Source organism: Pygoscelis adeliae, unplaced genomic scaffold (assembly GCF_000699105.1).
Source record: "Pygoscelis adeliae isolate BGI_AS28 unplaced genomic scaffold, ASM69910v1 Scaffold45, whole genome shotgun sequence".
NCBI lineage: Eukaryota > Metazoa > Chordata > Aves > Sphenisciformes > Spheniscidae > Pygoscelis > Pygoscelis adeliae.
This window is the reverse complement of record NW_008825114.1, coordinates 7716754-7729476: the sequence shown is the minus strand read 5'-3', so window position 1 is coordinate 7729476 and position 12723 is coordinate 7716754. Positions and strand designations below refer to the sequence as shown.

Genomic DNA, 12723 nt, shown 5'->3' with positions numbered 1-12723 from the left:
CCTGCTTTGGACAGCTCAACTGGGCAACCTGAATTGAGTTTTATGGATGTGATTTTGTGTATTATATGACGCCATTCTTAGAATATTTGGTATACAAGATTACACAGGTATTTATCTGCAGCTTGAATAGACTTTGTGCCCTAAAATACCTGCGTAACTGACAGATAATTATAATCTCATTATACTTCTGTGAGGTTGGGAAGGATTTTCTCATTATGACCAGTACAGAAGTGACACCCAGGACAGATGAAGTGACTTGTCCAAGGTCACTTTAGTCTGTAGCCAAACCAGGGATCAAATCCCTACTTCTTGAGAACTGGACCCCAAGAATTCCAGCTGACCACCTTCTCACTCCTCAGGATTATACTGTGATAAACAGACAGACCCTAACACACAAATGACTGATCATCACAGACTAACCAGAGACAAGACATCTTTAGAGCTGGCTGGGCTCTGATCCCCATGATACCATGTGAACTGGTGGAAGTCTTGAGACTGAGGCACATGAGACATTTCTGCCTTGCTTTTAAACTCCAGCATCAAGATGGTGGGAGGCAGGAGAATACTCATAATGACCTAAAAGAGAGACACAAGATTCAGGAAATTAATTCAGCAGTGATAGCATAGACCTGAGGCCATAGTCAGCCATGCATGGTGCCAGCATAAACCCAGTGCAGTTCCACTGGCCGGGGAGGGAGCCACTGGTGCAGGGAATCTCTGTATCACACTCCTATAAGTCTCCGAAGAAGTGTGTTGCTCTTGACTGTTTTGTGGCTTTAAAGAGTGTAATGGTATCTGGGGACACTTTAGATACTGCTCCCTAGGTCCAGAGGGCATTCCTCCCATCAGCAGCTCTGCTGGAGAACTAGCAATGTGGGGCAGCGAGAGCAGGTGGGGAGAGACTGAAGGGTGCTAAGAGAATGGGAACAGCAAAAAAAACCTCACAAAACACATTCTCCTAATGTCAACCCACAGCAGCTTTTGCAAGGAAGTAAAACAGAAGCAAGTACTGTCTTCCCTCCCCGCCTTTCTTTCTCTCCCAGACATGCACATTCCAATCCATGCTTAAGCATATCTGTCTGAAGCTGCATTAGACACCTTCATAACCACAACGACCTGTATAAAGCATCTAAACAGCATCTAAATGCTCAGAAAAAGCTAGAGTGATGTTACCTTAAACCAGGAGTTCTTCCGCATCTTCAAACGGCCCATCCACATATCGGTCAGCAGCATCTGTGTGCAAGTATGGGATACAAAAGGCCGCAGCCCCACAGACACTGCTAGTTTTAAGCAAGTTGAGTTGCTCCAGTTTTTCAGTTCATAGGTCAGCAACTTCATAGCCATCTGCTCGTTTTGTTTGAATGCTTTCTCCAGCACATCTAAGGCAAGCTGCCCAAATTCCCTAGACCAGAAAGGAATTAACAGTTAATATAACAGGGATCAGTCAAAACTCAGAATCACTGCTGCAAAGAGGTTGGTTTGAAAACTCCATTAACTAAAGTTCAGCTAACAATCTCGGTAAGTATGCCTTCTCCCATTTTTCGTGTTGCTTTATGAATATATCTAGTGAAAAATAATTTGAGGAGTAAATCTAACTATTTAGTCCTAATCACAAGTTTTAGGATCATCCTGTTTTCTGGTTTTTTATTTGTTTTATTCTTAATCCCACTCAGCAATCAAAATGGACCCTACGAAGTTCAGTGTATTTCTTTCAACAACAGACTCATCACCACTGTGGGCAAGCACTGCAGGCAGTTGCAAAAGCCCCTTCTTTTACACTGGCTCTTAAACATGTCTGTAGGGAAGCCTCCTCAAGGAAGATACACCTTCCTTTAAATTAAGCTTTGGAGCTGCATCCAAAACAAGACAGCACATCTTATTGTACTCTGACTCTGAGGCATGATGTCTGCAAAGCCTACAACATGTCATTAACAAGAAAAACTACCAGAAAATACTAACATGAAACTACAAACTTGAAGAGAATTCTTGGTCCATTTCATTTTTACTCACTTAGTTATTTCAGCGTACATTTTTCTTTAGGTCTTACACAGAGCAGGATTTAAACACTGATTTTAGTTTGCTCATTTCCACGTTACAGATTTGAAAAGTTCAACACATATGTGCCATATGGCTTTTTAACAAGTGGAACCGGAAGGGAAGCTGTAAGGGAAATTTCAGGCTTCCACTTGACCATTTAGTAGACAGTGAGCCATGCATTACTCACCTATATTTTAATTTTCAAATATGCAACTAGATAACATGCTAATAGCTTTCCTTTAACTCTCAACTAGACTGCACACCAATACATAGCTCCATTATATAACACGAAAAGTGGGCAGCTGAAAGTATTTCTTTTATACTCCGTAGTCCATGGCACCACTAACCTTACAAACTCTTAGTGGATTAGGAAAATATCTAACCATTCTTTAGTGCAGACTTTATTAACTGAAGTGAAGGGAGAACTCATACTTTGAGTACGTCTTGAGTTCTTCTGAAGTGTCATCCACCATGTTGCTCTGTTTAGCTTCATGTGCCATCGCCCTGTAGAGTTTACAAGCCACAACGGCTTTGACCATGGCTTCCTCTCCGTGCTGCCAGAAGAACATTGCCATCTTCTGCCTTTTCATTAATACGGCCCAAACCAGGAGGTCATTATAGGGGTAGATAAAGCCAGATGACTCATAGTTCTCTGCAAAGTTTATATCCTCCTTTGATTTCTTCTTACACTTATGGAAAGCAGTGGATCTTTCCTATAGATTTGTTTTTTTAAAAAAAAAAAATCTCAGTGAACAGTTGCGGTTCAGATTCATGTAACTAAAACTGCACGCAAATCTGAATTGCAAGTAGCAAACTATCTGATTGTTATATACATTTAAGTCATAAACCACAGCTAGGATCACATTCAGATTACCAATGCTAAGAAGCTGGTAACATTAGTGGAGTAAAAACACTCTTTGCTCTGTACCCATGCCATTTATAGCCTCCCCTTCCATAGTGTTGGGCAGTCTCCAAACCCTGTGATACCAAGATCCTATTTTCACTCTTTTCTTGTACTTGTGTCATGACAGAAGAAAAAGCAATCAGTAGACTGAAACATACACTATGGACTTGTGATACTTAAAGATGATTTTTACTGTCTGCTACACTTGTAATGTAAACTTGCTATACATTCATGTCTGGACATTTCTCCATTAAAGGCAAAGAAAAAGTCTTGCTGGTATAAGTGAGGTTGTCTCAGTGCTATCATGGGTTCATTTTGGTTCAGACTAATTCCAATAAAGCCATTTAAATTCAGTCTATGTTTTGTCTATCAGATATATGTATGTGGCGATCTTTGCTTTTTTATCATTCTTTCTTTGAAAGAAAATACTCTGTCATCATTTTCCAGATATCACAACTGTATCTCTTCTTAGTAGGCTTACTGTAGCTACTTTAATAAGCAATCATGAGAAAACATCAGGAAAGTCAGAGAATTCCCACTGTTGCTTCCAAAAAAGAAGAGTTTTTACCCATGCTTCATGTTCAGAAATTTGGCGATACTACATTTCAGTGAACGAAAGCCCTTAGCAACAAATGGGTGGAAGTTAAAAAGTATCACAGGAGGTGTTTGAGCTTGATTTCAACATTAAAATTGCAAGACCTGTACTTCATGAACAGTGAGCAGTAAAACATTGCTTCCACTGGAATTTAAGTAGAATTATGATAACTAACAGCCTGACCAACATACATCTAAAATCTCTCAATAAAATGATTAGCAGCCTAATATGTCCTAAGCAAAGTCTAGAATAAGCAATTATATTACCTTGTATTTGTAAGGCTGTGCTGTTCTGAAGAACTGAGAATGCAAAGTACTTTCAGCAGACCCCGTTCTGCTACCTGTCTGATTACTCTGATGAAGGGAATGAGACAGGCTCTGAGAAAAGCTGGAGAGCACTCTCTAGATCCAAAGGCGTACCATAAAACACAAGGAGAGAAATGCAAATTAGAGATGAAGTTTGCCTGTACTTACCTCTGATTGCAATGGTGCCTGTAGAAACTGATGTTATTCAAAGACTAGTGAGTCCACAATCACTATAACTATTACTGGAGCTTATACCATCAAGGAAAAAATAGCCTGTTTCACATCTAATTTAAAAAAATATATTTTTTTCTGAATCTCTAAATTCAAAATACTGATTTCCCCAATAGCATCCACCAAATACAACAACAGGGCTTGCACCAGATTGGAATCACCCAACCTGGAAGCTCTTCCAAGCGCCTACCATTATAAAAAATGCCATAAGCCCTTTAAAAGACAAAAGTTCTACGAACTTTTTGCTGACTATTTCCTCTGAAGAATGGCATGTCTAGTACCCCTGGGCATTTTGTTCAGTGCTGACTGAGAGGGAAGAATGTTACCAGCTGAATCACTAACACTCTTCCCTGCAGTTCCTAGTTACATGATCATGTAGTTTCACTCATCCCTGTTAAGGTCATATTTCATGAGGATACAGTGAAGAATGTTACAACTCATCAAATCTCTCTTTTTAAGCATTGTATTAAGCCAGTGACACACAGAAAGCTCCGTCTCTGCGTTTCTACTCACTCCAAGTAACAGTTTTCATTATTTCTTCTCATTTTCCCTGATCACCCTGAGGTTCTTCTATTAGTCATGAAGGCAGTACATGGGGATGAGAGGTTTTTGTTGTTTGTTTTTTAACATACGGAAGTACTTTAATCAAAGTCCAGCTCTACTCCGAAAACTGGGGAGAATTCTTATGTGGTAAATCTGCTCCTCCTGTCATGTTGGGAATGATATTCGGCTAATTCATTGAGAAGTTTAGGCTGTTTTCAAGTTACTGGTTTTGGAAAGTCAATGGGGGAAATGAAAGTGCTAGTATGTTTGCAAACTGTTGTTCTGAGGCAGTTTGTTTGTTTGTAGAGGTGATGCTACTGATATGCAGACACGGCACAATGCTATGCCGTACAGTGAAACACCTTAAGCGTCTAGAAGGTGCAGAACGGCACACATGTACCAAGCACAACCCTCTGCCTGCACAAAGCCACTGCACCATGGGAGCAGCCTGGCACGTCCAGCATGAGACTTCCCCTGTGATGACCAGTGCATCACAGAAAAAGCTCTGCCGGTCAAACACAGCTCATTGGCCTGCGCAGGAAGATGCACCGCTAGCACTGAGCTGCTTCTAAAAGGTGAGACATTTGCTCAAAACTTGGGTCAGGGATCTCGGATTTCCATGTTCTTCTTCACTATGCCATGCTGACATGCTCTAAGTCTAGTTCAATGCCTGTTGAATTCAGTATTTCTGTGATGTGGTTCAAGTTGCAAGAGCAGAAACATGCAACTGCTTCACAGAAGGGAAAATGGTGGTTGGTACAGCCTTGTCGATCTTTATTGATGGATGACAGACAAAGAACACATCCCAGCTACCAGACACAAAGGTAAATTTACTGAATTAATAGTTAATTTAACAATCACCGGTAGTCTTGGGGGACAGGGAGTAGTTTGGGGAGGGATTTGTCTGTTTTATCTACAACCTCTCCAGAGCTGGCAAAGAGATTCATAAAACAGACAAGCATGGCATACATTTAACTGATTCTCTTCAGACAAACCACGGTGACAACCTGAGCTATTTTCAGGTGTCACATTTTGGCTTTTCTTGGTGACCAGTGGTAGCCACTTCACAGAACTTACCTTGTGTTTTCTGTAGAGATCATTGTAGAGAATTCGGAAGTGCTTCCTTGTGTAGCTGCTCCGATAAGCTCCACCAAGGAGGTACTCTATCACCAGCCCAATATCAATCAGTGATATCTTGTAATCCAAGGAAAGGGTATTCTGAAACACCAAATGTCACAAGCATTTCATGATGTTATTATATGCAACATTCAACCATGTCAGAGTCCTACTACTATGAGACGAGTCTGGAAGAAGGTACAACTGAGAGCTCCTGCATCTGTCAGGAAAGTACACATTCATTAGGCATCTGAAACCCCCCTAGAGGGACAACACAAGCACATCCACATTTTCAGCCTGAGAAGTGTGACGTCTACAGTCCACTGCACCCAAATCGCATATAGACATAAATTGCAATGTTCACAAGACCAGCTGCATTCAACAGTGAGGGTAATGGTTCTTCAGGTTAATCACCAACAGCCAGAGAGACTGATGAAAATCTTCTCATAACAAGAGAAAACTAGCATGGTATGATTTGCTCATTAAACTAGTTCATGAATTAAATATAAAGAAGTGGATGAAGCACGTATTTAATGTTGTAGAGCAATTCCTGTTGTACAGTAATCTCTTGTAGAGGCTCAAGACTGTCATGACAACTAGGACAGCAGCTGCACATGCATTAGCTGTACCTTCTGAGTCTCTCACCACTTCTGTTTAAAGCACCACTGCTTCCCAGTTTACCTCCGCTGTCCTTGCAAGACACAAGGTTTGTGACAAATTCTCTGAAGAACAGATTATCTTCCATGCAGATTTTAAAGATTATTGGTAAAACCTTAAACCACGACTCTTGGAAGTGAAAAATGGGCCTGTACATAGATGGGATCAGGGGCGTTATGTATTCCTAGCTGTGTATGCCTTTCAGACTGTGAAAAGTCATTTTCTCCATTAGACTGAGGTTTTTTCCAATAGACTTCAGTGGCAAGACTCAGTACAGCCAGCTAAGGCCACCCAGTCCTGGGGAACAGAAGGTACAAACATGCTGAGCACTCTGGGACAAAAGCATGTCTCACAGGATAGAGCTTGCCAGCTCTGTCATTGATTGTTAGGCAAGTATTTCTGACTACCTATACTTGTAGGTACTTCGCTGCACTAAAAAGCATATTTTATGCTATCAGGACAGACTACAATGTATCTCCATTCAAATGCAGCAGCAGCAAAGCTGGTCACACTAATGGAGAAAATACTCTGAAATCCATGGTCACATCACTCTGGTGACTGTCCTAGCTACTGTGTTATCATATTTAATAAGACAGCAACTATACAACCCATTCACAAAGCACTTATGCATATTTACAGAGGCTCAGGTGAAAAAGGCTTTTCAGCGTTTAGACATGTTTGCAGGTCCCAAGTGAGTTCAGCTTACCCAACAGCATAGAAAGTTTTGAAATTGTGCACCCGTTCTCTACCTACATTCCACTATTCCATTTCAAGTGCCAAAAGCTTCCCTTTAGATCACACCCGGAGTATTCCCAGAGTGTCCTAAGATGTAACCAGGCCATGGGTTTTAGGAGAGGCGTCGTATCAAGGAGCAAATCACTTCAGTATCAGTGAGAAAGAAATTTCTCAGCCTGGAGAAGTTCAATGTATTTTCAACACTGACATCTTCCAGATCTATCACATAAATTAGACCTCAAATACGTCCATCAGTATGGGAAAACACAGAAAATAGCTTGCTATGGAGACCAGAATACCCTACACCTATCTATAGAACCATCAATGGGATTGACATGAAAGTCACCCACAATAAGAAAATTATACCAGAAATCCCAGTACCTGAGACCACAGAACGCTGCAAACAGCCAGACTTACCATTTTATTTTATCTTAGCATTCATACGCTGGAAAGAATTAGCCAATTAATCTAGTTTTGGATCTAGGCATCTCCTGCAGTGGAGACTAGATGCAGAAAGAACAGCTCATCCCTTCCCAGCTAAGCAGTGCTGTGAGGTGCAATAGATAACAGAAACATGAAATAAATTAACTGTGTAGCTAAATAATAAGGCTGCCACTAAACTACTAACAGAGCCTGTGCTCCATGCAGTAGTCATCCACTGCCACCTTCTGTTCTCCTAGGCACATTAAAATAATATTATATCTTGTCACAGTATCTTCTTGTTACTGCTCAACAAGGAAAGGCTTTTCTAGCTTTGGGGAAAAAAAGAAAACCTTAAAGCAATGAGCATAATTACTGCACTAATTCACTAAGTCTTCTGTACAATCACATCATAACGTCACTTTAGTAACTTGAGAAAGACAGTCTGATCTACACAAACTGCTTGGCTTTGAAATTAAGGTACAGGACCTTTGGGAGCATTCAGCAGTAGTGTGCTAGTTAATTGCTTAGGGGGATCAGTGGGATTAAGATAAAACCATTTAATATATATAGAAGCATAGTAATGAACCCATCACTTCTATTCCTAAAATTCCCCTGTATTACCTAATAGCAGTGTGCCAGTGGACGCTGAAGTTCTAAGCTACCATTTTTGCTCCCCAGCCTTTCCTATGTCTATTACCTGTTTCACATCTCGAACTAGGTGATGCAGAAGTAGATTTGATGGTCCTTGTTTCTGTGGTGTGAAAAGAAAAGACAGTAAACAAACATGTCACTGTACATTAGAAAATCAATACAGTAAAAGAAAGTAGCTAAAAGATCTTCTGGATAAGCTACTGCAATTCAAACTCTCCCCACTCAAACTCTCCCCACAAATCTCTTCAAAAACATTTCAACACCAATCTGCAACACCTCTACTACCTTACATCTTGACGTATTCTAGAAAGAAGTTGGTATCATTTTGGTTAAACAACATACCATTTTCAGCAAGATAAGAAAGTATCACATACCAGATTAAAATCAGAAGGTATTTCTCATGAGCTTCAGGTGAGTACACAGCCTGGTTCGTGTCAATGAATTGAAAATAAAAAGCTGGGATACCAATCCAAAAATCCAACATTACAATCAAAAATTATCAAAACCTGTTCATTTTCAATTTTTTTCAAAAATCCTTCATAAAAACGTGGCCTAATTATCAAATCTCTTAAGCAAAACAGTATTCTTCCTAGGTATTCTTATCTAAGGTTGTACACTGGGATTTCAAATACTCACTGTATTGTAGAGTTCTTCCAAACGAGATATGGTAAGAAAACGGTGCATGTTCACTCCATGCTCTATTAAGAGCTTCACAAAATCCACACGGTCCATCACTAAAGCGTCCAGCATTGCCTGTTCCAAGGCACCAACCTCCAGAAGGACAGAGATGAAGGAAAAGCTTAGAAAATTATCATTTTCTTTTGGAAATAAATAAAACATTCCTGAACAGCTAGGGTTCTCTTTATCGCAATGATTTGTCTTTATGTATATTCAAAGTGCACAGTACGAAAGAAAAATATGCTGGAGGAAGCATCTGCGTAAAAAATCCAACAGAGAGGGGGAGTAAAACTGTATCTCCATAAACCCAACATCTGTAGAGACTTCTACAAATCTAACTTTACAACCAGACTCTGATAATACCTTCCCTACTCTTTAATTCACTTCAGAAGCTAATGTATGATAATGCAGGGGGCAGAGGGAAGCCTTTCTTTTTTGACATATGACAAAAGCCATTTCAAGGTACTGTATTTCAAGATCTCTCTATAGAACTTGAAGTTCTTTAAAGCAGTCTTCTTTTCAAATATGAGAGAGAATCTGCATTAGGATAAACTCTCTCAAAGACACCATGAAGCAGAGCTCTACCTACAACAGTGTCCAAACAGTGAAAGCACTCTACTCATGGCACTTGCACAGAGCTCAGCAGGATTTCTACACGCAAAATAGCACAGGAGTTAGACATATGAGGTTCATATAAATCCATATAAAGAATTTCTACAGAACCCAAATGCACAGAAAATGCAGTGGGGTGAGCAGAATGAGGCTGCTGGCACACAAATGGGGCAGGTGCTAGTGCTAACTTGGCACGTGAAGTTAGTCCTTTCCATGTACATATTTAAGTTTGGTGGAAGTAATATTAAAACATGACCAATAAATGTTACAGAATTGTCACATATGAAAAGAAATCTTATGCGCTGTTCCTGAACTATTGGTGTTTCTTCCAGAAATATCTCAAAGTGACATTCTTGTATTAAAATTCCTCGAGCAGCCATTCCTTGCACTGGCAGAGTGTCTAAAGAGGTTTAGACAGTCATCTGGTAACTACCAGAATGACATTCTTTGATGTAAAGTCCATTTGAGACTGAGCTGACATTTAAGTAGAAACATGGTTACAGCTGGTTACAATCTTTACCTTCTGAACTTTTAGGACCAGAGGTCTAAAAAGAAATGGCCACAATCTGTGCATAATTGTGCATGTTTCCTTAAAACACTTAAATAGACAGAAAAATACTAAGACTGCATGGACAATCACCTAAAAATTGCTGCTTAAATATCTAATTCAAAATCTGAACACACAACCACAATAACCATGCACAAACTGTATAGACCCTGACAATTGCAGGTCTGGCAGACCCTAACAGTTGGAGGGGTACTCCACTTTAATTAAGAAAGCAACTAAGTCAAAAGCAAACTTTAAAACTGTGCTTGTGCATTTTCTTTTTTTTTCTTTTTTTCGTCTTCTTTACAATGCATGAAGAAATTATTGTTATTTAATTTTTTTTTCCTGCTTAGTCAAAAGAAAAACTTTCAGGAATATACGTCATTGTAATTTTTGCTTGGAGAAGCAGCAAGAGATGTAAGGCTTGTTTATTACGAGCTCTTTACATCTTACTTGAAGGGGAGAACATACTCATTATCTGACAATGACTTTTCATTCAAAACGATGCTGAACAATTGCACTGAAAGAGATATGAACAGGTACATAGATCTTTTTCAAACCTATCAGAAGCAAAGGAGTGGGAGTAGGGGGACTGCCAGTGAACCTGTAAGGCCAGAGGATGATCAAGGTATAAAAGAAACATGCAAGGAGGTAAGGCTATTGCAGAAATGGTAAATTAATTCATTGCCTCACTGCTCACTACAGAACATGTTAGGAAAGGTCCTACATCAAAGCTGTTCTTTATGGCAGACAAATCTGAGGAACTGTGTCAAATTGAATTGTCAGTAGAAAAGATTATAGAAGTCATCCGTAAAGTGGTAGCAAATTGTCAGGACCAGGTGGTATTCACCTAAAAGTTCCCAGGGAACTGAAGTATAGCTGAAATCAGCCCCTCTAACAGCAGAATGGAAGACAGTAGAAAGTATGCCAACTGTTAAAAAAGACAAAGGAATATACAAGTTGTCAAAGTATGGCATATCAGTACAGTTAGAACTTTGTAAGGACAAATATAATGAAACTACAATAAGGAATAGCAATAATAGCAACATGGGTAAATACAGCAGAATAAGAGGAAGCAAGGCAGTTATTTTGTAGAATGAAATCAGAACTCTACCAGAATTTTGGCAGGGACAATGAGGATAAGACTGTTCAATTGATACAGTATGTTTGTATCCCCACAAAAGCTTTTGAGGATGGCTTTCTTGAAGGACTTCTAAACAAATTAAGCAGTCACAAGGCAAAAGGTCCTCCAATTGTTTAATAACTGATCAAACGGTAAGGAAAAAGATTATTAATAGTGGTGGGAGATGAAGAAAATCCCACACATTGAATACTGACTTGACAGTATTTGCTGATGATATAAAAATAGTCATCATCATAAAACTGATTGGGAAGAGGTGCAGAAAAATGTCATAATATGGGCTAACCAGCCAAAAAAGAAGGTGAAATTCAATATTGGTAAATGTGAAATAATGTGCATTCAGGAAACAACCCTACCTGCACATCAGTCTTGAAGTTAACTCAGAAAAAATGTTAGTGGACGTATCTTCTGAAAGCATGAACATAAGTTGGCTATAAGTTAGAAACAAGTGAAAAAGGCATACAGACTACTAGGATTTACACTTAGATGAATACAGAATAATGTATAAAATATTAGTATTTCACTAAATATCTCAATGGAGAACCCCATATCTTGAATATTGGTTACTGTGCTGGTCTGCCTATCCCAAAAGATGACTTTAAGACCCGAAAAAAGTACACGGAAGAGCAGAAAAGATTGTCAGAAATATGAAAAAACTGAACAAATAATCACCTTAGGAAAGCCAGAAGTGTCCTCTAAAACCTTCTGTGTCAAAGCAGTGGGGACTAGGAACATATTATTCGTTATTTCCCATGCACATAGAAACATAGAATCATTGAGGTTGGAAAAGACCTTTAAGATCATCGAGTCCAACCATTAACCTAACACTACCGAGTCTACCACTAAACCATGTCCCTAAGCGCCACATCTACACGTCTTTTAAATACCTCCACGGACGGTGACTCAATGACTTCCCTGGGCAGTCTGTTTCAGTGCTTGACAACCCTTTTGGTGAAGAAATATTTCCCAATACCCAGTCTAAACCTCTCCTGGCACAACTTGAGGCCATTTCCTCTCGTCCTATCACTTGTTACCTGGGAGAAGAGACCGACACCCACCTCGCTACAACCTCCTTTCAGGTAGTTGTAGAGAGCAATAAGGTCTCCCCTCAGCCTCCTTTTCACCAAGGAACAGAAGGCATCAAATGAAAATAGCAGGTAGCAAATAGCCACCAAAATTTAACATTCTCAATTTAAGTTCTCTTTATTTAGTAAAGCCTTTGACTCTGTTTCCCACAGCATTCTCCTGGAGAAACTGGCTGCTCGTGGCTTGGATGGGTGTACCCTTCGCCGAGAAAAAAACTGGTTGGAAGGCCAGGCCCAAAGAGAGTTGTGGTGAATGGAGTTAAATCCAGTTGGCAGATGGTCACAAGCAGTGTTCCCCAGGGCTCAGTTTTGGGGCCAGTTCTGTTTAATACCTTTATCAATGATCTGGACGAAGGGATCGAGTGCACCCTCAGTAAGTTTGCAGATGACACCAAGTTGGGCGGGAGTGTTGATCTGCTTGAGAGTAGGAAGGCTCTGCAGAGGGACCTGGACAGGCTGGATC

The 12723-nt window shown here is 39.9% G+C and overlaps 1 protein-coding gene across 1 annotated transcript in view; it reads right to left on the bottom strand.

Annotated features, from left to right (window-relative positions):
- The window catches only part of TRPM6 (transient receptor potential cation channel, subfamily M, member 6), an 81626-nt gene that overhangs the window by 39970 nt on the left and 28933 nt on the right, over nucleotides 1-12723 (bottom strand). Inside the window, exons 12-18 of the mRNA XM_009328173.1 lie at nucleotides 8834-8968; nucleotides 8244-8297; nucleotides 5693-5833; nucleotides 3803-3913; nucleotides 2470-2750; nucleotides 1174-1402; nucleotides 421-576 (exon numbers count right to left, since the gene is read on the bottom strand). Coding sequence (XP_009326448.1) covers nucleotides 421-576; nucleotides 1174-1402; nucleotides 2470-2750; nucleotides 3803-3913; nucleotides 5693-5833; nucleotides 8244-8297; nucleotides 8834-8968 — 1107 coding nt within the window. The remainder of the gene's footprint in view (nucleotides 1-420; nucleotides 577-1173; nucleotides 1403-2469; nucleotides 2751-3802; nucleotides 3914-5692; nucleotides 5834-8243; nucleotides 8298-8833; nucleotides 8969-12723) is intronic.